The sequence below is a fragment of the Podarcis erhardii genome (assembly GCF_964252035.2).
Source record: "Podarcis erhardii genome assembly, chromosome: 18".
Classification (NCBI taxonomy): domain Eukaryota; kingdom Metazoa; phylum Chordata; class Lepidosauria; order Squamata; family Lacertidae; genus Podarcis; species Podarcis erhardii.
Window position 1 is genome coordinate 10,742,566 of NC_138516.1, and position 26,168 is coordinate 10,768,733.

A 26,168-nucleotide genomic window follows, 5' to 3' on the forward strand; every position below is an offset into this window, starting at 1 on the left:
AAAAAGGAAAAAGGAGGAAAAGAAGGAAAAGAAAAGTTGGAAGAGTCAATCAATGACATTTGCTTATTGAGATATTTGTAGAATAAATCTGGAAGAAACTCTTCCAATTTTTGCATCTTAAATTTGCGGGGCAAGGAGAGATCCTCTAGCTATTGGCGCTTAAATGGCCACAAGGGATCCGCTGGTTGCATTGGCCAAGACACTGTCGATCCATCCGGCGTACGGAGCAGTTCGGGTGTAAATCCCGGGTTTCTTCCAGTTGCCACAAACTCGCGAGCCAGTGGAGACGATGGCTTCGGCGACGCCGTTGCAGACGAGGGGCCCCCCCGAATCTCCCTGGGAAAAGGAGTGAGGAAAAAACAAGAACGTCAGATATTTGCCACTATTCTATAAGCCTGGGGTCAGCAAACTTTTTCAGCAGGGGGCCGGTACACTGTCCCTCAGACCTGGGGGGGGGGGGCGGACAAAAAATATATATATGAACCAATTCCTGTGCCCCATAAATAACCCAGAAATGCATTTTAAATAAAAGCACACATTCTACTTGCATTAGATACTTCTAGACTTAAGAGATCGTTATCACAGTATATGTAATCCAATTGTCAAGAGATCTAGAATAGAGTGTGTTATATAATGGAAATAAAAAGAAAAAGAAAGGAAAATGCACAACGATAATAGCGAAAAGTTGGCGTAACTAAAACTATCAAAGAAAAAGCAGTAATTAATTCATTCAAAAAAATAAATACCGTATTTTTTGCTCTATAAGACTCACTTTTTCCCTCCTAAAAAGTATGGGGAAATGTGTGTGTGCGTCTTATGGAGCGAATGCAGGCTGCGCAGCTATCCCAGAAGCCAGAACAGCAAGAGGGATTGCTGCTTTCGCTGCGCAGAGATCCCTCTTGCTGTTCTGGCTTCTGAGATTCAGAATATTCTTTTTCTTGTTTTCCTCCTCCAAAAACTAGGTGCATCTCGTGGTCTGGTGCGTCTTATAGAGCGAAAAATAATGGTAATTTTGCAGAGGGTCCTTTAGTGGGGAAAAGAAGAGAAGAAGAAGAGTTTGGATTTGATATCCTGCTTTATCACTCCCCTTCAGGAGTCTCAAAGCGGCTCACATTCTCCTTTCCCTTCCTCCCCCACAACAAACACTCTGTGAGGTGAGTGGGGCTGAGAGACTTCACAGAAGTGTGACTGGCCCAAGGTCACCCAGCAGCTGCAGGTGGAGGAGCGGGGAAGCGAACCCGGTTCCCCAGATTACGAGACTACCGCTCTTAACCACTGCACCACACTGGCTCTCAAAAAACCCTGCAATGCGGCGAGGCGAGTTGTGCACATTGGAATGCTTCTCTTGCCCCGTGCGAAGAGGAGGGACTCTCATGCAAAAAAAGTACCTTGCACGAGTCTTTCTTCCTGGAGTCGGCACACATCATTTTCTCGGTCACTTCCCCGTCGTGGTGAATCCGCTGGTTGCATTTGGCTCGGCCGATAACCCCCAGCTCCACATGCTGCAAGATGTCCGGCCGCTTGCCCGTGTTGCGAGTGATGCCCCAGCCCGCCACCTCGCACAGGGTCCCTTCGGGGACATCCCTGCCCTGGCGTTGGAAAGCCAGCTTCTGCACGTCCGGGTTCAAGGAGGCGGCCTCTTCCAGCTGGTTGGCAGAGACGGAGAGAGACGGTTGAAAACACAGGAGCTTTTCATAATAATAATAATTTATTATTTATACGCCGCCCATCCGGCTGGGTTTCCCCAGCCACTCTGGGTGGCTCCGAATAGAATATTAAAAACATGATCAAACATTAAAAAGCTTCCCTAAACAGGGCTGCCTGAAGATGTCTTCTAAAAGTCAGGCAGTTGTTTATTTCCTTGACATCTGGTGGGAGGGCGTTCCACAGGGTGGGCGCCACCACCGAGAAGGTCCTCTGCCTGCGTCCCTATAACTTCGCTTCTCGCAGGGAGGGAACCGTCAGAAGGCCCTCGGAGATGGACCCAGGTGTCCGGGCTGGACGATGGGGGTGGAGACGCTCCTTCAGGTATACTGGGCCATTTAGGGCTTCCAAGGTCAGGACCAACACTCTGAATGGTACTTTCCCTCCCTATAAAACTTAAAGCATTAAAAACTTCCCTAAACAGGGCTGCCTTCAGATGTCTTTTAAAAGTCTTGTAGTTGTTTATTTCCTTGACATCTGGTGGGAGGGCGTTCCACAGGGTGGGCGCCACCACCGAGAAGGCCCTCTGCCTGGTTCCCCGTAACCTCGCTTCTCGCAGGGAGGGAACCGCCAGAAGGCCCTCGGGAGATGGACCCCCGTGTCTGGGGTGGACGTTGTGGGTGGAGACGCTCCTTCATGTCTCCTGAGCCGTTTAGGGCTTTCAGGGTCAGCACCAACACGTTGAATTGTGGTCGGAAATGTCCTGGGAGCCAATGTAGGTCTTTCAGGACTGGTCTCAGCGGCCGCTCCCAGTCCCCAGTCTGGCTGCCGCATTCTGGATTAGTTGCAGTTTCCGGGTCACCTTCAAAGGCAGCCCCACGGAGAGCGCATGGCAGGAGTCCAAGCAGGAGATAACCAGAGCATGCACCACTCTGGCCAGACAGTCTGCAGGCAGGTGGGGTCTCATCCTGCGTACCAGATGGAGCTGCCCTGGACACAGAACTGACCTGCACCTCCATGGACAGCTGTGAGTCCAAAATGACCCCCAGGCTGCGCACCTGGTCCTTCAGGGGCCCAGTTGCCCCATTTAGGACCAGGGAGTCCCCCACACCCGCCCGCCCCCTGTCCCCCAAAAACAGTACTTCTGTCTTGCCAGGATTCAACCTCAATCCGTTGGCCGCCATCCATCCTCCAACCTTGCCGTTTTCAGCGCCACGCTCTCACCTAGTCCAAAACTTCTGGCGTTTGCCAGAATAGCCTGCGGCTTATTTGCACATGGGATTTCCTGTAATGCAAACGTCGTGTTTTCCGGAGAACCGGTTGCTCAAGGTTTTTCCACCTCTTTGGGGGAATTCCCTGAAACTGCACTCCTCCAAACTTCTCGATTTCGGAGATCAGCACTTCGTGCTTTCTTGTCGCAGAGATATTTTTTGGGGAAAGGGCAGTCAAAATGGCAAGGCGATCCAGCTAGGGCAACCCAAACCAGCCTGCCTTTGCCCTCTATTTTATTTTCAATTTAAATCCTTTTTATTGGTTTTTACAAATGCAAAATACAGTTAAATAGAACATAAACAAGGATAGAGACACATCACACTGGTCCTGAAAGACCTACATTGGCTCCCAGGACGTTTCCAAGCACAATTCAAAGTGTTGGTGCTGACCTTGAAATCCCTAAATGGCCTCAAAGGTCCAGTAGACCTGAAGGAGCATCTCCACCCTGGACACTGGGGTCCCTCTCCCGAGGAACTTCTGGCGGTTCCCTCCCTGCGAGAAGCGATGTTACAGGGAACCGGGCAGAGGGCCTTCTCGGTGGTGGCGCCCTCTCACCAGATGTCAAGGAAATAGACAACTTTCTGAGTTTTAGAAAAGACATCTGAAGGGCAGTCTTATCTAGCATCACTCACCTGTACCAGCAAGAGGTCATCGTGGTTGGTGTCTCGGTGGCTTCCGGGGTGGGGGACCAGCTGGCGGACCCCATAGAGGCGCTTGTGGGGCTCAGGGAGAGAGAGAGATCGTGCCCCCAAGAGAACTGCAAAAGTCCCATTGCCCCTGCGTGGAAAACCACCGTTAGGTTACTGGGCCAAAATGCTAGACTTCTGCAATGGGCTCTTTGTGGGGCTGCCCTTGAGCCCGGATTCGGGGGCCCAGATCGCCGACACCATTGCGGAAAAAGCCCCACCGGTTGTTCCCTTACTATTGAGCCGGGTTCGAGGTCTTGGTACTCATTTGCAAATCAGTTCCCATGCAAAATCCTATCATTCCTATTGAAGTTGGAAAATGTCCCCAAATCCATTGGAAAAAAATCTGGGAAACGTTATTTACAAGGCCCTGAACAACTTAGGTCCAGGGTCCCTTGGGAACGGTCGGAATAATTCCTCAATAAATTTTATTGGGATTTATAAAGAGAAATGCAATGCTTAATATCGGATATTAACGAAAAACATTTATCTAAATGCAAAAAAGAAAAAAAGATTGACTTCCTTCAACTACAATACGGTTCCTATCATCTCATATCTCGGTTGTCTGTAAACATTTTAAACTTTGTGGAGAGATAAATTTGTTCACCTGCGGAGTTTTCGATCTAGACTACGCCAGACACAACTTGAGGAAGCTACCTTCTTTGTATAATTTATATGAATCGTATAATCATTCTCTCCTGATTTTTTCCACCCGATTGATTTATTTAGAATGATTTGACGCCAAGCGACAGAAAGGACTGGCTCGGCAGAGCAGTGAAACCCAGCAGGGAGATCCAAGGGGACAGCTCTGTCGGTTTAGAGCCCGGGGTGGAGATCACACCAAGGTTGCGGGTTTGAATCCTGTACGGGGCATCTGAATTGTGGCGGGTCAGGCTAGATGACCCCCAGGGTCCCCTTCCTGACTTGACAATTCTACAATACTAGGAATACTTACGCATCCTCCAGGCAATGGGCGGCGCTCAGCACCCATTCGTCGGCGATGAGGAAGCCCCCGCAGAGGTGCTGCCCATTCAGTTGGAGGGAGGCCATGTATGGGCGCCGGGGGGCGTCCCGGCCCCCCAGGATACGGCCTCTGGGGCGGCTTGCTGAGAAGAGCACAGAGGGTTAGATTATGGGTAGGCAACCTAATGATCTGTATGCATATAAAAACGGTTGCTATTAGAAAAATGGGAAATAAAATACGTTTTTTTAAAAATATTAAAAGGGCACAGCAGCAAAGGAAAGAGGGAGGAGGAGGGCAGAGGAAAGGGAATGCAAGCCAGAATAAAGCAGTTTCTATGTTCCGGTGTTGTTTTTTGGGGAGTAACACAGGAGTCCGACAAGCCCCGGATCTGCCCCCCAAAAAACCCCAACATGCACACTTTTTGAACAAACTTGCTTAATAGGGCAGCATATTGAAACTCAAATGCGCTTTTGTGCAATCTACTCGGCGAAGACCTGTTGAAATGAATGGCGGCGTGGTTTGGATGGATCTGCCCCGATTGGGAGCCCAGAAAATCCCGTATTTTCAGAGTAAACCCTAATTTGCAAGTCATGGGGCTCACCCAGCAACCTCTGAAAGTTGTCCTATATTTGCATCGATTAGCATATGCAGATGTTATGCAAAATTCGCATCCTGGACCCTGTGTTGTCTATGAAGTCCCTTGGAAGACACAGACAGCGTTGGACCACAAGGCAGCATAGCGGTTAGAGCGCTGGACGAGGTTCTGGGTTCGAATTCCCCCCGAAAGTCTCTTTGCGTCCACCTCCCTCTCTCTCTGACCAACCGCACAGGGTTGTTGTGAAGTTAAAACAGAGAAAAAAAGGAAAATGTCTCACTCCCTGGACAGGATAAGGCAGGCAATCTCTATGTGGGACAAGAAGCTACAGTTAGAACTGGATATGGAACAACTGATTGGTTCAAAATTGGGAAAGGAGTATGACAAGGCTGTATATTGTCTCCCTGCTTATTTAACTTATATGCAGAATTCATCATGCAAAAGGCTGGGCTGGATGAATCCCAAGCCGGAATTAAGATTGCCGAAAGAAATATCAACAACCTCAGATATGCAGATGACACAACCTTGATGGCAGAAATTGAGGAGGAATTAAAGAACCTTTTAATGAGGGTGAAAGAGGAGAGCGCAAAATATGGTCTGAAGCTCAACATCAAAAAAACGAAGATCATGGCCACCGGGCCCATCACCTCCTGGCAAATAGAAGGGGAAGAAATGGAGGCAGTGAGAGATTTTACCTCCTTGGGCTCCATGATCACTGCAGATGGGGACAGCAATCACGAAATTAAAAGACGCCTGCTCCTTGGGAGAAAGGCGATGGCAAACCTAGACAGCATCTTAAAAAGCAGAGACATCACCTTGCTAATAAAGGTCCATGTAGTTAAAGCTCTGGTTTTCCCAGTAGTGATGTATGGAAGTGAGAACTGGACCATAAAGAAGGCTGATCACCGAAGAATGGATGCTTTTGAATTCTGGTGCTGGAGGAGACTCTTGAGAGTCCCATGGACTGCAAGAAGATCAAACCTCTCCATTCTGAAGGAAATCAGCCCTGAGTGCTCACTGGAAGGACAGATCCTGAAGCTGAGGCTCCAAGACTTTGGCCACCTCAGGAGAAGAGAAGACTCCCTGGCAAAGACCCTGATGTTGGGAAAGATTGAGGGCACAAGGAGAAGGGGACGACAGAGGACGAGATGGTGGGACAATGTTCTCAAAGCTACCAGCATGACTTTGACCAAACTGCGGGAGGCAGTGGAAGACAGGAGGGGCTGGCGTGCTCTGGTCCAGGGGGTCACCAAGAGTCGAACACAAATAAACGACTCAACAACATAATAAATACCTAAATAAGATATATATATATATAAATGAGAGAAAGCAGGATTTTGCAGCCGACTCACCATCTGCGGCGAAGAGGCCCAAAACTACTGGGAGCCAGATGGAAGGAAAAACCATCTTCATGTCAGGCTGCCAGGAATAAGTTCTGCTGAACTTAGGAAAGATATATATTGGTATGTTTGCATGTGATTTCCGGGACGTATTTTATCGGCTCCAAAGCGTGGGATTTTATTTTTCCCCTTCTCTGCACAAACACAGAAGAGGAAGCAGCCTGTTTGCCTTGGCAATCTGGCTGTTTCCTCCTTCAACACATGAAATCTGATAAAAGCTGTTTGCCAGAGCTCTGCAAGTTGCGTGGATTTCGAAATCCCCCGTAACAGAGTCCTTGGGACAGGCCTGTGTCATATGTCCGTCAATCGATAAGTCACATTCCTTGGGGCGTTAAAAAAAGAAAAGCTCTTTTGGGTTTCCCTGGGGGGGGGGGGACTCAACAAATTTGGGGGTTTCCCTAGGGAAAAAAACCAACTCAAATGCAAAAATAATAATAATAAACTTGCCTAAAATCCAGGACAAACTGGAGCCAGTAAGTTGTATATGAGCTTTTTCTGCTTCTAAATGTTTTCCAACCACTGCTTTATATTTTTGTCGCAATGATCCTGTTGGTTTTTCTTTTACGTTGCATACCGCTTGGAGATCCCCCCCCCCCCGCCAAAAGCTTCTAAATATTATTATTATTTTTTATTATTATTATTACTAAATAAATAAAGTATGTCACCAATGAATCCTGCTTGCCATTGCATGTCAGGCCCCGCCGATGCTGCCGTTGCATGTCACCTATCAAGGTCCACAAACACCACCTGGGCATGAAAACCAGACTTTTAAACGGACTATTTTGGGTGAATATTGGGCAAGGATTCCTGGGATATGTTGGAAATCAGGGGAGGGGATTCATTCAGACCCATACAGCGGTTCCTTGGTTCCCGAACGCCTTGGTACTCAAATAACTTGGAACCCAAACACTACAAACCCAGAAGTAAATGTTCCGGTTTGCAAACTATTTTTGGAAGCCGAACGTGCTCCATTTTGAGTGTTACACTGAGTTCTGTTTTCTGTCTGCTTTTCCTATTTATTTTGCGTTTTTGTTTTGCGACTCTTTTTCTGTTTTTCGACTGTGGAACGGATGGATTGATTGTGTGACTGCAGTGCATTGATTATTGCTTTCATTTTATGGATCAATGGTCTGGTTAGAGAGTAAAATTCACGTTAAGTTGCTGTTTTGGGGGTTGTTTTTAAAAGTCCGGAACGGATTAATCCCTTTCGCATTGCTTTCTATGGGAAAGAGCGCCTTGGTTTTGGAACGCTTTGGTTTTGGAACGGAATTTCCGGAATGGATTAAGTTTGAGGACCGAGGTGCCGCTGTGTTGAGATCATGATGGTCAAATGGAAGCAGGATCTGTCCCCAGCTGCCCCCAACAGATGTGGGATTATCCAAGTGGCTTAACCTAAGCCTCTCCGCTCCCAATAAATGCAGGGGCTGAAGTTTCCTCCTAATTCATAGCCTGGGCAGGGGGCTCAGGAATAAGGGGCAGCCACTCTGCACAAGCTCAGAGGAAGCTACCTCTGAGCCCTTCGTAGTGGAAACAGGTTTGGGGGAATAAACCCAGCCCCAACCCCTCCTTTTCTTCCGGTTCCCCCAAGGTACAGTTAACCTGAAGACGGGAACAGGTGCAAAGAAACCAGCTCCCAAAGGATTTATCTCTCTCTGTGCTGGAACTACTCCGCCTATGCTCAGAGACTACTTCCAACCACACCTCCCCAGGATGGAGAAACTGATTCTTGCCTGAATATATTTTTAAAAGTGGGTTTAAAGGGCTACCCCACCCTCCTCCCCAAAGGTTATGAAATGGATTCTTGCCTGTTTTTTGGGAAAGTGGGTGAGATGCACTCTACTTATGCTCAGGAGCTATAACCCCACCCTCCTCCCCAAGGGTTTTGAAATTGATAATTGCCAGGTTTTTTGGGAAAGTGGGTGGGACGCACTCTGTTTACGCTCAGGGGCTATCCCACCCTCCTTTCCAAGGGTTATCAAATTGACAATTGCCTGGGTTTTTTTGGAAAGTGGCTGAGATGCACTCTGCTTATGCTCAGGGACTACCCACCTTTCTCCTCAAGGGTTACCAAACTGATAACTGCCTGAATATTTTTTTGTTTTTAAGTGGATGGGACGCACTCTGTTTACACTCAGGGACTACCCGCCTAACTCCCCAAGGGTTATCAAATTGATAATTGCCTGGGTGTGGTTTTTTTTTTAAAGTAGGTGGGATGCACTCTGCTTATGCTCAGGGGCTAACCCCACCCTTTCCTCCCCGAGGACTGGGGAACCGTTTCCTCCCTAATAATAATAATAATAATAATAATAAATTTGGCCCTGTTCTAAGGGAAACTAAAAGAGAAGGCGGGGAAAAAACTGCCTGGGGGGGAGGGTTTGAAGCTCCCGGACCTGTTTTTTTCACCGAGAAAGAATCGGATGGGGGACCTGGAGGGTGGGCATTTTCTGTTGCTGAGTCTGTGCAGAGAGACCCCCCCTCCCTGCGCAGTCGGTGGAGGAGGGTGTGGCTCACGAGCCCATCTCTCCCCTCCCCATAACCCCCCCAGCATACCCTCCCCGCTCTCAAAACAACGCGCAACCCCAAATTTTGGCATTTGGAGATGCGCTCTTTGCGCCCAAACACCCGGGCATCACCGCGCTCTCTATGGAAACCGGAGGTTAGATAGAGACGCGCGCGCGGAGGAGCCGCCACCCACCGCCTCCCCCGCCTCTCCCCCCCACCCACAAATCAAACCAGCGGGGGCCCCCCCCTCTTTTTCGCCCCTTTGTGCTCAGGCTTGCAGGAGCTGAGGCTAGAGAGAGAAAGAGGGAAAGAAAGAGAGAAAACCATGCTATCCATTTTGGGCTAGCGCAGAGCGCAGGGAAAGAGAGGCGGTCTGAACCCCCCCACCCAGTTCCTGAGCCCCCCCTCTCTCCTTGGTGGGGTGCAGGTGGTCATTCTTCCAGTGCCAACCCACACGCTCCCCCCACCCGGATTTTGAAAAACCCTCTCCAATTTCAGAACCTTTTTTAGCCAAGAATAAAGGAGAATTGATTATTTTTTTCGCTCTTCTCCAAAACCCCCCGGTGGTGGTGGGCGGAATCTAAAGCTGGAAGGAGACCCCCCCCCCTTTAAAAAAAAAAAAAAAAAAGCATGCACCCCCTTCGCCACTAATCCCAGCAAGAGGAGGCGATGGGAATGTCCTTTTGCATCCCGGAGCGGCAAAAAGGGGCGAGATAAGATTTTTATATTATTTTGGAGAGGCTTGCCTCCTCCCTAGATGCGCGCGCGCCCCCGCCCCGTTTCCAGCTGCAAATCGGGGGGTGCCTCGCAGATGCCGGGCAGGTAAGTTTGATTTTATTTTTTAAAAACTGTTTTTCCTCCCCTCCCCTCGTTTTCTTTCTTTTCTTCTGCTTCCATCATCCCTCTCTCTCTCTATCTCGCTCGCACGCAAATCCAGGCGTCTCTACACCCACCCCATTTTGCGTCTCCAGACAAAGGGATGGTTTGGACTCTGTGTCACGCTGACTGCAATGAGACCCCCCCCCCAAAAAAAGCAAGCAGGGGGCTATCTCTCTCCCCCCCCCCCGCTCCCCAGCTCACTCTCTGACATTTGCATTGTCCTATTAGAACCCATCCCCGAACAATAGCCGCAAAATATCCAACCCCCCAAAAATAAAGGAGAAAATTAATCGCAGAACAGTCCATTATTATTAGGGCGATTATTCCCAGTCACACATCACTTTGGGTTTTGGGGTGGGAATGGTCTGAGACCCAACAAGACCCCCCCCCCCCGTTTTATGCTGCGATGAGTATTTTTATTGATCGATCGATCGCTTATAGCCTCTCAGTCCTTGAAATGGAAAAGGGATTTTTTATTTTAAAAAGGATGGATGAAGCTGTTTGGCCACTTGTAACTTCCGAAAGCATCCATTAGCTCGGGGACACACACACACACACACACACACAAACACACACACACAAACTTTGGGTTGTGGGTTCCTTCGGAACTCACCGCCACAAGATGCTGGTGTTGGTGGTTCCTTGCCCACCTTCGGAACGAATCGGTTTATTTCAGTCGCTGACCAGAGAGCTCTACGCCTTTTTTCAAAAGGGAGTGGGCAGTTTAGACGCTGGTTATTGGTGTCGGCCGCCAAATGAAACCTCCATGTGGATATGAAGTCTATCTGCGAGTACCAGGGGCTGGTACAAGGGGGTGCTGTGACCTTGTAGGATTTCTCAAACTGGGATTGCTGGATGGAAACAGACCCTGAAACACTTCCCTTACCGGGTTGACTTAAAAAATAATAATACATTTCTTTGTCTCCACAACAAGAGCCCTGGAGTCAGAAGCTGGCGGTTTCTGAGCCTCGGTTGGCCACCTCTGTAAAATGGGTTGATACTGATATTCCTCCTTTCCTGTTATCCCATGTTACAGAAGTAGCCAACAGAGACTCAACAAGGGCTAGAGGCTTGGCACAAATGCAGCTAAACCTCAGGTTTGGATCTGAGCTGGAGAGGCACGAAACAAATAATGAAGAACGCAGCGGCTCAGAGCATGTGCAGAGTGCACACGCCTCCCTAAGTAAATCCAGAAAACAGTTTTGTTTGGGATCTGGGGAGGGGAATGGTTTTCATAACAGAGGATGCCTTGCTCTGGGAAAATCCCAGGAGCTGTGAAATAACTGCTGGGTGAGTTATTTAAATTCATTCATTCCAATGGACAACATGGGCTTAATCATTTTTTTAACAACAACAAAAACCCTGTAATTCACGTTTAAAGCTTGTTTTTCTTGTTTTGTTTTGTTTTTTAAAAAAGATATCTTTTATTAAATTTACAATTTTACAATTCCAAATCAACATTTTACAAACTTTAAAATACCCAATGACTTCCATTCTTCTCTTTCCATGGTTCGTTTTACATTTCACACATCTCTCCATCTTTCGCTATGACCGTTCAAATCGGTTTTCCGCTCTCACATCCATCAAATATTATTTCCCCCCGTTTTGCTCCAATCCATCCTGGTCTTCGGGAGACAGTGCACATATATTCTGGCCTATTCGACCTCTTTTTCTTAACACCGACACGGACCGTTCATAACACGGGAATATTCTTCCCAATGTGGGGCAGGGGGGGAAGCGAAGGCAATCAGCAAAAAATCGCTAAAACGCCGTTCGTTCCTCCTGCTCAGGCTGCACAGAAGTAGAATTTCGGTTCCTGAAATTCATTCCGATTGTGCAAGTAAAATATAACAGATGGAATTCTACAGGGTGGGATCTTAAGTGTGTGAAAACAGTCCAGGTTCAAGGATCCCCAGATGGCAGAGGCGTCAAGTGTCATCCTGGCGCCCGAGAATCTTCACTCGGTGGCAAACGGCCAAAAGCCAAGTGCGAAATACGCCTGGCTAATTTCGAACGCTATCTGCTGTGGCTTTGAGACAGAGGCAAGAGATGTTTCAGAGAGAGAGAGAGAGAGAGAGAGAAAGAAAATGAGGTTTTCTCCTTTCCATTTTTTAAACTGTATTATGAAGCCTCTTGCCTTACTTGGGTGCGGGAGTGGATTAAATAAGAAAATACAGATATGTTAGATCTGGAAGGGCATGATAATCGATTCGGATGGCATGCGTATTTATGGCACGAGAAAGGGAAAGTACATAAAGGATTTTGCAATCATATAATTAGGAGATCACTTTCTAAAGTGTGGGAATAATATAAAGACCTATTGGAACAAAAGACTCCATGGTGGTTGTCTCCAGCAGAGGTAATGGCAATCAAAAAATTAAATAGGGACACAATGCGGCTTACATGTAGGGACCTACTAATGGAGATAGATGGGAAATTATAATATATTAAGTACCCTATTAAATAAAAAAGAATGTATTTTTAAGACTGTGAGAGATATAAAATAATGGTATTAAAACGCTAAAAAAAGGCAACGTAAAGTATTAATAAGGGAGATAAAAGGGGTGAGTTTGCATTTACACCTGGCACTGGGGCACCAAATATATACTGTTATCTTGTAGTCTGTTAAATCTGGTGCCAAATTTTTGGATGTCCATATGTACTGAAAGCGATAGTTTCCCTTGGTAGCACACTGCATAGCCAACAACCCCCCCCCAAAAAAATAGGATTGCAATAAGCCCCCACGCTTTTTCCTAAGGGTCTGTGATCTCTGCTATGACCGCTGGGACTCCGGGTATCGATTTGGGCGTTAAATGGGTCATTTTGACAGACAGCGGATCTATAGGACCGGGGGGGGGGGGAGATGGACGTGCATCTAAATAAGGTCCGATCCAATGTCAGTTCCGCTCAGAGTAGACCTGTCAAAATCAATATGCCTACGGTCTGCCCATGCCTGTGGATTTTAACTGGTTGGATCCATCACTAGTCAAGTTCAGAGTAGACCCATCGGAATCGATGGCTAACGGTCCTGAGAGATCTGCATTGGTTCGCAGGACGTTTCCGGGCACAATTCAAAGGGTTGGTGCTGACCTTGAATGCCAAAAATGGCCCAGTATCCCTGAAGGAGCGTCTCCACCCCGGACACCGGGGTCCCTCTCCCGAGGGCCTTCTGGTGGTTCCCTCCCTGCAGGGCATAGGGCCTTCTCGGTGGTGGCGCCCTCCCTTCAGACAGCAATAATTTTGACGCACACCTCTCTCTATCCTAAATTATTATCATTGTGGTTATCTCCCTCTTGGACTACTGCAATGTGCTCTCTGTGGGGCTACCTTTGAAGGTGACCCGGAAACTACAACTAATCCAGAATGCAGCAGCCAGACTGCGGACTGGGAGTGGAGACCATATAGCATTGGTCTTGAAAGAACTCCATTGACTCCCAGTACGTTTCTGAGCACAATTCAAAGTGTTGGTGCTGACCTTGAAAGCCCTAAACGGCCCAGTAGACCTGAAGGAGCATCTCCACCCCGGACACCTGGGTCCCTCTCCCGAGGGCCTTCTGGTGGTTCCCTCCCTGCGAGAAGTGAGGTTACAAGGAAGCAGGCAGAGGGCCCTCCCGTCAGATGTCAAGGAAATAAACAACTACCTTACTTTTAGAAAACATCTGAAGGCAGCCCTCTTTAGGGAAGCTTTTAATGTTTAATAGTCTGTTGGAAGCCGCCCAGAGTGGCTGGGGAAACCCAGCCGGATGGGCGGAGTATAAATATTCTTCTTCTTCTTCTTCTTCTTCTTCTTCTTCTTCTTCTTCTTCTTCTTCTTATCATTAATGGTCTTGTTGGTTTCAGCAGGTCTCCTCTGAGTAGGGCTCAATTGGATCCGACCGGTATAGGTCAGCATGAAACTTTTAAGCTCATCGTTGTGGGTTTGAGTCCCTCGCCGGGCAAAGGGGGTTGGGCTAAATGACCACTAGGGTTCCCTTCCAGCTCTACAATTCTGTGATTTTAACTCCTGCTTGTTTTGGCTCTGTGATGTCCCACGGCAGCGATGAGCAGGACCTAGGCTGAGACCCCGACCCACCAGATTCCTCTGAATCCCACCGCTGACACCATGATCTCGGCAAAGGAGAAGGCCAAGGCTCCGAAAGACAGCATGACTCTTCTTCCCTGCTTCTACTTTGTCGAGGTAAGCAGAACTTTTCCATCATCTATACAGGTAAAGGTAAAGGGACCCCTGACCATTAGGTCCAGTCGTGGCCGACTCTGGGGTTGCGGCGCTCATCTCGCTTTACTGGCCAAGGGAGCCGGCGTACAGCTTCCAGGTCATGTGGCCAGCAGGACTAAGCCGCTTCTGGCGAACCAGATCAGCGCACGGAAACACCGTTTACCTTCCCGCCGGAGCGGTACCTATTTATCTCCTTGCACTTTGACGTGCTTTCAAACTGCTAGGTTGGCAGGAGCAGGGACCGAGCAACGGGAGCTCACCCCGTCATTGCAGGGATTCGAACTGCCTACCTTCTGATCGGCAAGTCCTAGGCTCTGTGGTTTAACCCACAGTGCCACCCTCGTCCCTATATCATTTGGGTAGGAGAACTTTATTTGGTGGATGTGCAAGATAACCAAAGCATTCTGGGGAATGATATATACAGTGACACTTTGGTTCCCAAACACCAAAAACCCAGAAGTGGGTGTTCCGATTTTCAAATGTTTTCAGAAGCCAAGCGTCCGACACAACTGTTGGCTATTGTTTCCAGTGTGCCTGTGCCAATCAGAAGCCAGGCCTTGGTTTCTGAACATTTCAGAAGTCAAACAGACTTCCGGAATGGATGAAGTTTGAGAACCAAGGTACCGCTGTATTTGGTGCCATCGAAATTATTCCATCAGGTTTACAGTGGGACCTTGGTTCCCAAATGCTGAAAGCCCAGAAGTGAGTGTTGTGGTTTTTGGATGTTTTTCGGAAGCCGGACATCCAACCCCAGACGTTAAACCCTAGGATTTGCCAACCAGAAGGTCAGCAGTTCGAATCCCCGCAATGACGGGGTGAGCTCCCGTTCCTCGGTCCCTGCTCCTGCCAACCTAGCAGTTCGAAAGCACGTCAAAGTGCAAGTAGATCAATAGTAACTGCTCTGGCGGGAAGGTAAACGGCGTTTCCATGCGCTGCTCTGGTTTGCCAGAAGCGGCTTAGTCCTGCTGGCCACATGACCTGGAAGCTGTACGCCGGCTCCCTCGGCCAGTAAAGCGAGATGAGCGCCGCAACCCCAGAGTCGGTCACGACTGGACCTAATGGGTCAGGGGTCCCTTTACCACTACCCAAAAGATAGCGCCTGCTTCTCCCCCCTCTCTCCCTTTTGTCTCCCAGCTACCCATTGTGGCTTCCTCGATTGTGACGCTCTACTTCTTGGAGCTGACGGACCTCTTCAAGCCGGCCAAGGTGGGCTTCCAGTGCTACGACCGGGCCCTTTCCATGCCCTACGTGGAGACCAACGAAGAGATGATCCCATTGCTTATGCTGCTCAGCTTGGCTTTCGCGGCCCCCGCGGCCTCCGTAAGTAGCGTTCCGGCCCCTCCTTCCCTCTTGGGTTTTTATTATAGCTACAGTCGGTAGAGGAGGACGCTCTTAATCTGCGGGTCGTGGGTATGGGGGTCCCACACTGGGCAAAAGATTCCTGCTTTCCCATACGCACCAGCGTTTCTCGGATGAAAATAGGGACATTATTGTTGTTGTTGTTGTTGTTGTTGTTGTTGTTGTTGTTGTTGCCTTTGACTAGACTTCGCTGTCCCAGGGTCCTTTACCTTTACCTTTTACCTTATTATTATTCTAGATACAGGTAGGCAGCCCTGTTGCTCTGCCGTAGTCGAAACAAAATAAAAAAATTCCTTCCAGTAGCACCTTGGAGACTAACTAAGTTTGTTCTTGGTATGAGCTTTCGTGTGCATGCACACAAAAGCTTATTATTATTATTATTATTATTATTATTATTATTATTCCCTGCCCATCTGACACCAGCCACTCTGGGCGTCTTCCAACATATATAAAAACATAATGAAACATTAAACAAAAACAAAAACAAAATAATATACAGGCCTGCCTTCATATGACTCGGGGGTTGGATACCTCCATCCCCTCCAACGTTTCTCCCCTGAAAATAGGGGCGTCCTATTATATCCCCTCCAACGTTTCTCCCCTGAAAATAGGGACGTCCTATTCCATCCCCTTCAACGTTGCTCCCCTGAAAATAGGGACGTCCTATTCCATCCCCTCCAACGTTTCTCCCATGAAAATAGGGACGTCCTATTCCATCCCCTCCAACGTTTCTCCCCTGAAAATAGGGACGTCCTATTCCATCCCCTCCAACGTTTCTCCCCTGAAAATAGGGACGTCCTATTCTATCCCCTCCAACGTTTCTCCCATGAAAATAGGGACGTCCTATTCCATCCCCTCCAATGTTTCTCCCCTGAAAACAGGGACGTCCTATTCCATCCCCTCCAACGTTTCTCCCCTGAAAATAGGGACGTCCTATTCCATCCCCTCCAACGTTTCTCCCATGAAAATAGGGACGTCCTATTCCATCCCCTCCAACGTTTCTCCCCTGAAAATAGGGACGTCCTATTCCATCCCCTCCAACGTTTCTCCCCTGAAAACAGGGACGTCCTATTCCATCCCCTCCAACGTTTCTACTCTGAAAATAGGGACGTCCTATTCCATCCCCTTCAACGTTGCTCCCCTGAAAATAGGGACGTCCTATTCCAACCCCACTGCAACGTTTCTCCCATGAAAATAGGGACGTCCTATTCCATCCCCTCCAACGTTTCTACTCTGAAAATAGGGACGTACTATTCCATCCCCTCCAACGTTTCTCCCCTGAAAATAGGGACGTCCTATTCCATCCCCTCCAACGTTTCTACTCTGAAAATAGGGACGTACTATTCCATCCCCTTCAACGTTTCTCCCCTGAAAATAGGGACGTCCTATTCCATCCCCTCCAACGTTTCTCCCCTGAAAATAGGGACGTCCTATTCCATCCCCTCCAACGTTTTCCCCAATGAAAATAGGGACGTCCTCTTCCATCCCCTCCCACCCCTTGTCAACAAGCCCCGCCCACCTTGGCGGAGAAGTCGCCGGGAGGGGAGGGGCTTGCTCTGACCCCGCCCCTCTTCCCTCCCTCCCTCTCAGATCATGGTTGGCGAAGGCATCATCTACTGCCTGCAGTCCAATGTCAAAGGCCGTGCCAGCTCCGAGGGCAGCATCAACGCCGGCGGCTGCAATTTCAACTCCTTCCTCCGCAGGACGGTCCGGTTCGTGGGTAAGTTCATCCTCATCCTCTGGTAAAAGGTAAAGGGACCCCTGACTATTAGGTCCAGTCGTGGCCAACTCTGGGGTTGTGGCGCTCATCTCGCTTTCTTGGCCGAGGGAGCCGGCGTACAGCTTCCGGGTCATGTGGCCAGCAGGACTAAGCCGCTTCTGGCGAACCAGAGCAGCGCATGGAAACGCCGTTTACCTTCCCGCCAGAGCGGTACCTATTTATCTACTTGCACTTTGAGGTGCTTTCGAACTGCTAGGTTGGCAGGAGCAGGGACCAAGCAACGGGAGCTCACCCCGTCATTGCGGGGATTAGAACCGCCAACCTTCTGTTCGGCAAGCCCTAGGCTCTGTGGTTTAACCCACAGCGCCACCCACGTCCCTCTCCCCATCCTCTGAGCCCCCCCCAAACCCCCCACTTTTCAGGGCATACACAGGGCAGAGACTGTCCGGCTCTCCCTTCTCATTCAGCCTTGCAAAAAAGAAACGCACAAAATTCTTAGCCCCAAAAGCAGAAAACTCCGTAGCTCAGTGGCAAAGCATCTCCTCCCTCCCCCCCCCCCCCCGCTTTGCCAAATCATTTTTATTGATTTTCCAAATCTTAACGAATCAACCACAAACCAAAACTAATTCAATACAGTTTTTCAACATTCCCACACTCAGTCCAAAATTTCCTCTTTTTGTGCCTCTTGCTGCCGCAGTTATTTCTAATTCGGTTTTCATTCCTTATCCTTAGCAGGGATTTTTGTTTGTTATTTTTAACCTATTATCCTTACCCATCTGCTACCCGTTTGCCAATTCCTGCATGTGCTGTATTTTAACACTTCCGAAGGCTGTGGTTGCTCGTGAAACCGCAATTGGTCGATAATTATTATTCCTAAAATAAACCCCCTTCCCTTTCTTCTGCGTGCACAAGAACCTAATAGTTTGCATTCATTAGATGTTCTCCCTTTGCTTCTGAATTAAGCACGGTCCGCTTTGTCCAAGATTCTTCCAGCCCAAATCCACTCTAATTTCCAGTCCATTTATCTCCTTCCTCCTCTCATGGTCTATTGTCCATTTCAAAACAGGAATTTCAATTACATCCACCATATTGAGCTGATTCACGTCTAAGCTAAACAAGCTCTCACTTAGGGCCTCACCCTCTTGGGGTCCCCCCAAAAATTTAAAGGGAAAAAACACCTGGATGTACATTTCCAAAATATAAAATGAAAAACAAATAGAATAAAACCTACATGCAGCAACAGTGTTTTGTGTTGTGTGGGCTCCTAGGATGTAAGTCATGGGCCCTGCCTGCTAGCCTGCTCCCTAAAATATCACAGGTTTGCTTCTTTCTATATATAGGGTACCTACATTCTGCTATTTATCATTCTTAGCAGTTTGCATCATACGTCTGCACCTATTTCGTGTTATGGCAAGTTTCTAGAGACCAGATGATGAGTCTTTGTAAACTGTGTTCCTAAAGGAACTTTAGAAATCTGTTTGCATTATTCAGTTCGTTATGCATCAAAAACCATTTTGAGTTGGAGCGTCATAATCATTTCACTATCCATATACTTCTTCTTAATTGCACTTCACTATTAATATACTAGGGACGTGGGTGGCACTGTGGGTTAAACCACAGAGCCTAGGACTTGCTGATCAGAAGGTCGGCGGTTCGAATCCCCGCAATGACGGGGTGAGCTCCCGTTCCTCAGTCCCTGCTCCTGCCAACCTAGCAGTTCGAAAGCACATCAAAGTGCAAGTAGATAAATAGGTCCCGCTCCGGCAGGAAGGTAAATGGTGTTTCCGTGCGCTGCTCTGGTTCGCCAGAAGCGGCTTAGTCCTGCTGGCCACATGACCTGGAAGCTGTACGCCGGCTCCCTCGGCCAATAAAGCGAGATGAGTGCCGCAACCCGAGTCAGCCACGACAGGACCTAATGGTCAGGGGTCCCTTTACCCCTTTACCCATTAATATACTTCTTCTTAACGGCGTTTCAGTCCCACGATGACTTTGATAAAACACATCTTGAGATACCTGTGAAGTCCATAAATGACTATGTAACATATATTCAACACACACAAAAAGTGACAATTTGTTGCAGACAAAGGACAGCTGGACATAGAAAGGGCCCCGTTCCCTTCAGGAGCTGAGGGCCGCATCAAACCTCAATCCGGCCCTGTCTGCGGTCCTGGCTTGGCACCAGAAATGGGTTTGGAGAGCTGGATAAGGACCCCATGCCCGGGCTTGCGCCCCTGGGCTCCATCCCTGCGAGAAACAAATCTTTTATGTCCCGGCAGGTGTCCACGTTTTCGGTCTCTGTGCCACGGCCCTCGTGACAGACGTCATCCAGCTGGCCACGGGGTACCATGCCCCGTTCTTCCTGACTGTCTGCAAGCCCAACTATACCCTTCTGGGCATCTCCTGCGACGCCAATCCTTACATCACGCAGGACATATGTTCGGGGCAAGACCAGCACGCCATCCTCTCGGCCAGGTGAGGCTGGGACGCGGTTCCAAAATTCGGTGGTGACCGGGGTAATATTGGTGAAAATGTACAAAAGGGGAAACAAAGTTTGTTGGAAATGTAAAAATAAAGATGGGGTCCATTATCATATGTGGTGGCTATGTGAGAAAATGAAGAGATTTTGGAACCTGATATATGATGAATTAAAGAAACTTTTTAGATACACCTTCCAAAAACCCCTGGAGGCATTCCTATTAGGGATAATAGGGAATGAAATAAAAAAATATGCAATGGTGGCAGCAAGGGTCCTTGTAGCACAAAAATGGAATTTATCAGAGATTCCAACAGTTATAGAATGGCAGGTAAAACTTTTTGAATATGCTGAATTAGCAATAATGACAAATAAAATTCGACACCAAAAAGGGTCAAAGGTCACAGAAGAATGGAGTAAATTTATGACATATATAGCATTGAACTGTAGAAGTTTAAGAACTACGGCAGGATTAGGATAATTCCTGTGAAGTGTGCACAAAAGCAGAAGAAACTGTAAGAGGAGATGTGCATTATGAAAACCGCAACAGGGAGGGAAGGAAGTCAAAGCGCGATTTAGCGCAATGTAAATACGATGACATTAAGAATGAATGTAAATATTGTTTTATTTTGGGGTTTTTTGAAAATGACAATAAAAAGTATTTTAAAAAGAAAATTCAGTGGTGACCGCCGCCCGCTGGAGCTAAGCGGGGGCTCCCAAATCGCCCCCACTCTGCACCCCAGCCTGTAGCAATTGCTCCTGTGTGACGTTTCCGTTCTTTCCCTTTCCTTTCCCCAGGAAAACCTTCCCTTCCCAACATGCCACACTCTCCGCTTTCGCCGCCGTCTACGTGTCGGTGAGTTCCCGGTCCCCGTCCGTGATCCGCTGGCTGGAGGATCAGAATCGGCTGCTGATTCCTAGGAATTATCTCTGTGATCCAGGCTGGGGGGGGGGTTGAGTATTGGGCTGCAACAAGGCCCCCACCCCAATTGAAACTTCGGTTTCAAGCCTTTGCAGCAAGGGTGGCGAATTTTGCAATCTTTAAAATTACGTTCTTGTTTTTTAAAATGTTTTTATTAGCAATTTCAGCATAACATATCATATTCATTATTTCCCCCCTTTTTCCCACCCTCCAAACCCTCCCCCAGAGATTTCCCTCAGCAACTCTCTCCGATTTCTCAGTACATATTATTCTCTGCATGTTATAAAATTATACACATCCTTACATTATCTGTCTACCGTGTCATCAGTCAATAAATCTGTGCATGCTTATTTAAAACCTGCCCATTCATTTTGTTGTCTTTCTAAGTAATTTGTGAAAAGTTTCCATTCTTCTTTAAAGTCACAGTTGTCCTTGTCTCGCAGTTTGTATGTCAGTTTAGCCAGTTCTGCGTAGTTCATCCATTTCCCTTGTCACTGTTCTTTTGTCGGGGTTTCCATCCTAAAATTATGTTTTCAAAAGTTTAGCATGTATACTTTGTCATTTTTCCAACTCCCTGCCCTGTTTTACAAGGCACGGCGGCAAATGTTGAAGGGCAGGACCTTAATTGTGGTGGCCCCCTTAGCCGTGTTCCCGCAACGGGAGCCCATAGCCATGCCCCCAATGAGTCCATAGCATCTCCACCCCCCATTGTCCATCCCGGACGCCGGGGTCCAGCTCTGAGGATCTTCTGGGAGAACTTAAGTTACAGGGAACCAGGCACAGGGCCTTCTCGGTGGTGGCACCCGCCCTGTGGAACACCCTCAAGGAGATAAATAACTACCTATAATAATAATAATTTATTATTTATACCCCACCTACCTGGATGAGTTTCCCCAGCCACTCTGGGCGGCTCCCAATCAAATGTTAAAAACAGCACAGCATTAAATATTAAAAACTTCCCTGAACAGGGCTGCCTTCAGATGTCTTTTAAAGATAGGATAGCTGCTTATTTCCTTCACATCTGAATGGAGGGTGTTCCACAGGGTGGATGCCACCACCGAGAAGGCCCTCTGCCTGGTTCCCTGTAACCTCACTTCTCGCAGCAAGGGAACCGCCAGAAGGCCCTCAGAGCTGGACCTCAGTGTCTGGGCTGAACGATGGGGGTGGAGACGCTCCTTCAGGGATACTGGGCCATTTAGGGCTTTCAAAGTCAGCACCAACACTTTGAATTGTGCTTGGAAACGTCCTGGGAGCCAATGTAGGTCTCTCAGGACTGGTGTTAAGTGGTCTCGGCAGCCGCTCCCAGTCCCCAGTTTAGCTGCCGCATTCTGGATTAATTGCAGTTTCCGAGTCACCTACCTGACTTTTAGAAGGCATCAGAAGTTTTTTTTTTTTAATGTGATGTTTTATTATGTTTCAAAGAGTGCCTTCACGACCCCCTCCGTCAATCTTTGCAGATGTACTTCAACTCCATCATCTCCGACAGCACCAAACTCCTCAAGCCCATCCTGGTCTTCGCCTTTGCCATCGCAGCCGGAATCTGCGGCCTGACGCAGATCACACAGTACCGCAGCCACCCCATCGACGTCTACGTGGGTTTCCTGATTGGGTCCGGCATCGCAGCCTATCTGGCAAGTCTCTTCTCCTAAGACCCCTTTCCCGGACTTTGGGGGGGGGGACATGGGTTTGGGGCCACCTCGCTGAAGCTCAAGAGGTCCATGGCGAGTCGGGGCCCGGGTGGGCAAACACGTGAGAATGTTCAGGGAGGCAGGAGAGGATATATTGTTTAGTAATATCCTTCCTAATTTGCACTGGCAAGTTCTATAACAGGGGTCAGGAAAGTTTTTCAGCAGGGGGCCGGTCCACCGTCCCTCAGACCTTGTGGGGGGAAGGACTATATTTTGAATAATAATAATAATAATGAACAGATTCCTATGCCCCACAAATAACCCAGAGATGCGTTTTAAATAAAAGCACACGTTCTACTCATGTAAAAACATACTGATTCCCAGACCGTCCGCTGGCCGGATTGAGAAGGCGATTGGGCTGGATCCGGCCCCTGGGCCTTAGGTTGCCTACCCATGCCCTTTAGAGTCCTTAAGTGGCTTCCCTATCAGTAGGAGAAAATAGCAGAGGCCACACAGACAACACAAAAGGAAAGAAGGATGAGGAGGGATGAGGTTTTTTTTTAACCTTATATTTTGGAAATGTACATCCAGTTTTTTCCCCATTTAATTTTCTTTGGGGCCCCCAAGAGAGCGGGGCCCTAAGCCGTAGCTTAGATATAAATCCAGTCTTTAACATCTGTCGTCTCCTGCCCCCAAACAGGCCTACCACGCCGTGGGCAACTTCCGCGCTCCGGCTGAGAAGGCCCCGTCCAACCCCCCCGCCAAGGACGCTTTGCGGGCCCTGACCCAGCGGGGCCACGACTCGGTCTACCACCAGAACAAGTCGGTCAGCACCGACGAGCTAAACCCGCAGACGCGGCTGGAGGGCATCAACCGACAGGTCCAGCGCGAGAAGAACTCCCTGGGCAGTCTGAAACGGGCCAGTGTTGACGTAGACCTCCTGGCCCCTCGCAGCCCCATGGGCAAGGAGAACATGGTCACCTTCAGCAACACACTGCCCAGGGTCAACACGCCCTCGATGGACGACCCCGCCCGGCGCCACATGACCATCCACGTCCCCGTGGACGCCTCGCGGTCCAAGCAGCTGATCACCGAATGGAAGCAAAAGTCCGTCGAAGGCCGGGGGATGACCTTGGCCGAGGAAGTGGCCCGGAGGGTCGGCTCCGATTGCTTGGTCGGAGAGGACGACGAACATATCCCGCCGTCGCTGTACCCCACCGTCCAGGCCCGGACGGCCGAGCGCGCCGCCATGGGTCCCAGGGTCCTCATCCAGCCGAGACCCGGAGCGACCCAACTGGTCCACATCCCCGAGGAGAGCCAGGCGAACGCCGGGGCCAACATTTCACCCAAGAGCAGCTCTGCCGTGCGGGCGAAATGGATGATGATGGCCGAGAAAGGGTCGGCGTCCCAGAGAGTGGCCAACCCGCCACGCCTCATGCAGGTCATCGCCATGTCCAAGCAGCCAGGGATGGTTTCGGTGACACCCAAACATTCGGAGACATCCTCGTCGTCCACCAGCTCCGATTCCTCGCAGTACCGGTCGCCGTCGGAACGGGACAGCTCCAGCGTCGTCACCATCGACGCGCATGCCCCGCACCATCCGGTCGTGCACTTGTCGTCCGGGAATGGGCCATGGGAATGGAAAGCCACCCAGAAAGTGCCGGACGGGACGGACACTTACGAGTTGAATGACATGGCCAAGGATTTCCGCGGCTTCCGGCCGGCCAAGAGTGCCGGCGTCTCCCCGGGGTCGTCAGTCAGTGACATCGAGCAAGATGAGCCGCGGTACGGCAGTGTGGCCACCATCAACGTAGCGGCGGGAGTGGGGGGCGGAGAGACCAGCCCGGCGGAAAACATGCTCGGGGGGCCCAGCCGCGAGTCGACGCTGCGCCGCAAGCCGACGAGCCTGACAGTCGGCGAGAAGGACGGCCAGGCGGAGGAGACAGAAAACTTCTACAAGAAGATGCAGGCCAACCGGCGGTTCAAAGACTAGGTGCCGAAATGGGATGGGAACGATTCCTCCCGTTTCCAAAAATAAAATTGATTTCGCTCGCTGTCTCCATGGCAAAGATCTCCGTTTACCGAGCGTCGAACAGCGGGGATCCGGTGTCTACTTGGGGGAAGCTCTGTGGACCAGATTTTTGGGATTTCCTGCTGTTTTTTAGCTAAGGAATCGCCCTCCCCTCTTCTGGATCATCGCAGGGACATTGAGGGACCGCTGAAGGGATTGTTTTTTTAAATACCCGACAAATTACCGGTGCTGTTGATTTGCAGGACAAGTGTAATTTATTCGTAACTACTGATTGTAAAGCGGGCCAGAGCAGGGAGCCTGGCATGGGTGGTTTAAACATTACAGCAGGGACACAGGACTTTACCCCTTGGTACGATCTCCCATCGCCCTGGAGCCAGCGCGTTTTTGGGAGGGTGTGTCGTATTTGGAAAGTCAAGTGGGTGGGTAATTTAGCTTGCAAGACAAAGCCTCCCAGCGAGTGATAATTCGGAGACGTTTTCTTTGTCTCCAATGCAAGCGGGGCGGGAATCTGTAAATACCTGGTGTGCCCAAAGGAGACAGAAGAGGAGGAGGATAAAAGTATTGGAAAAAGATAGGATGTCTGGCTAGGGGGAACAGAAGAGTCCGTTGTGTCCGTTATTCCCTGCAGCAGCCAAGGAGATAATTATAATAATAATTTATTATTTGTACCCCGCCCATCTGGCTGGGTTTCTCCAGATTATACTAGGAGGCGACAAACGTGGTTTACCCGAAGCATTTAGTCTCTGGAGATAGACTCCCCTGTCCTTGGGGGCTCTGGCTGTTGGGAGGCCCCCCAGCGAGCACCAGAAGTTATCAGGCCGATACGTTTTGTTTGGGGCAGGCGAAGGGGGCATTCTTGGAGTGCTGGATTCTGCCCTCCCCAAATTGGCACAAAGCGAAGGCAGGACTAGTGGGGTTCGGAAGACCCCGGTTGCCCTGTCTGGAGAAAAACGGCGGCCATTATTAGTCCTGAGGCTTCTGGAACAGATTCCGTCGTGCCCCGAAGAATGTGATGGGGAGAAATAACGTATTATGAGGGTTTATAGCGTGGCATGGCTCAGTGGTTGAAGTAGGGAGGGAATGTAAAATGTATAGCCTTATGGGGGGGCCTTTGGGGTTGTAGAGGGGGTGGCACCCCCTCTTCGCATGAGATGGGTTTATTAACTTGGGGGGCGGGATGGGGAGGGAGGAGTGGGGCTCGATTTCAAGATGCAACGTTATCGAGACGTCAAAAGTTACTACTGTAAGATCCAGTATTGCTATAGACCAGGTTTCCTCAAACTCAGCCCTCCAGATGTTTTGGACTACAATTCCCATCATCGCTGACCACTGGTCGTGCTAGCTAGGGATCATGGGAGTTGTAGGCCAAAACATCTGGAGGGCCAAGTTTGACGAAGCCTGCTATAGACAACCAGATGTTTCCTTAACTCAGTTCCAGGTGATGGGATTCGGAGTCCGGCGACATCCAAAAGGGCGTCAGGTTAACAAGGCCGGTTTAGGAAGTTTAAGTAAACCAGGAATGCTCTCGCTGCCGAAAACTGAATACCCCTTTAACGATTATCTGAAATTTATCCTCTTCCTGCTCAGGCGAGCGAGTTTCCTGAAAGAGGAAATAGCCATGGTTTCCGCCAATTTGACGGAATTCCATTTTTAAGCAAGCGCCTAATCGGTCCTAGCGGGAAAGGCTGCCCTTTCTTTGGACTTTGTTGTTAGGAAAGCTTCTGGGCAGACCCCCGCAAGGGTCCCTATTTTCCAGGGAAAGTCCTGGACATACAGAAGAGGTCTTAGTTTCTGATCTGATCCCAGAATTCCCTGCTTTCCCTTAGGACGTCCCTTTTTTTCATGGGAGAAGCATTGGAGGGGATGGAATAGGACG

General features: G+C 49.2%; 2 protein-coding genes across 3 annotated transcripts; one reads left to right on the forward strand and one right to left on the reverse strand.

The window, feature by feature from the left end:
* Positions 1–36: 36 nt before the first annotated feature.
* CFD (complement factor D) lies at positions 37–6,718 on the reverse strand. Its single transcript, XM_081846418.1, has 5 exons — positions 6,514–6,718; positions 4,558–4,708; positions 3,549–3,693; positions 1,389–1,646; positions 37–336 (listed from the first exon to the last, which is right to left on the reverse strand). The coding sequence occupies exons 1-5, from the start codon at positions 6,572–6,574 to the stop codon at positions 160–162; spliced, it is 792 nt and encodes a 263-aa protein (XP_081702544.1). The 5' UTR covers positions 6,575–6,718; the 3' UTR covers positions 37–159.
* A 2,539-nt stretch (positions 6,719–9,257) lies between these two features.
* On the forward strand, positions 9,258–25,720 carry PLPPR3 (phospholipid phosphatase related 3). 2 transcript variants are annotated; one of them, XM_081846157.1, is made up of 8 exons: positions 9,258–9,885; positions 13,980–14,119; positions 15,293–15,478; positions 17,108–17,237; positions 19,514–19,709; positions 20,509–20,566; positions 22,090–22,263; positions 22,961–25,720. In XM_081846157.1, exons 2-8 carry the CDS (start codon positions 14,045–14,047, stop codon positions 24,251–24,253), a joined length of 2,112 nt encoding a protein of 703 aa, XP_081702283.1. In that variant the 5' UTR covers positions 9,258–9,885; positions 13,980–14,044; the 3' UTR covers positions 24,254–25,720. The 2 variants fall into 2 exon arrangements, with proteins under 2 accessions (XP_081702283.1, XP_081702284.1); XM_081846158.1 differs by lacking the exon at positions 9,258–9,885 and adding an exon at positions 10,869–11,232.
* The last annotated feature ends 448 nt before the right edge of the window (positions 25,721–26,168 follow it).

Bases quoted from the DNA above. Each gene is read 5' to 3' on its own strand.
- CFD (XM_081846418.1), bottom strand. From the start codon at position 6,574: ATGAAGATGGTTTTTCCTTCCATCTGGCTCCCAGTAGTTTTGGGCCTC. The intron at 3,694-4,557 runs GTAAGTATTCCT...TTTTCCACGCAG, and splicing joins GCCCATTGCCTGGAGGATGC to GGGCAATGGGACTTTTGCAG. The intron at 337-1,388 runs GTACTTTTTTTG...TCCTTTTCCCAG, and splicing joins GGAAGAAAGACTCGTGCAAG to GGAGATTCGGGGGGGCCCCT.
- PLPPR3 (XM_081846157.1), top strand. From the start codon at position 14,045: ATGATCTCGGCAAAGGAGAAGGCCAAGGCTCCGAAAGACAGCATGACT. The intron at 20,567-22,089 runs GTGAGTTCCCGG...CAATCTTTGCAG, and splicing joins TCGCCGCCGTCTACGTGTCG to ATGTACTTCAACTCCATCAT. The intron at 22,264-22,960 runs GCAAGTCTCTTC...GCCCCCAAACAG, and splicing joins CCGGCATCGCAGCCTATCTG to GCCTACCACGCCGTGGGCAA.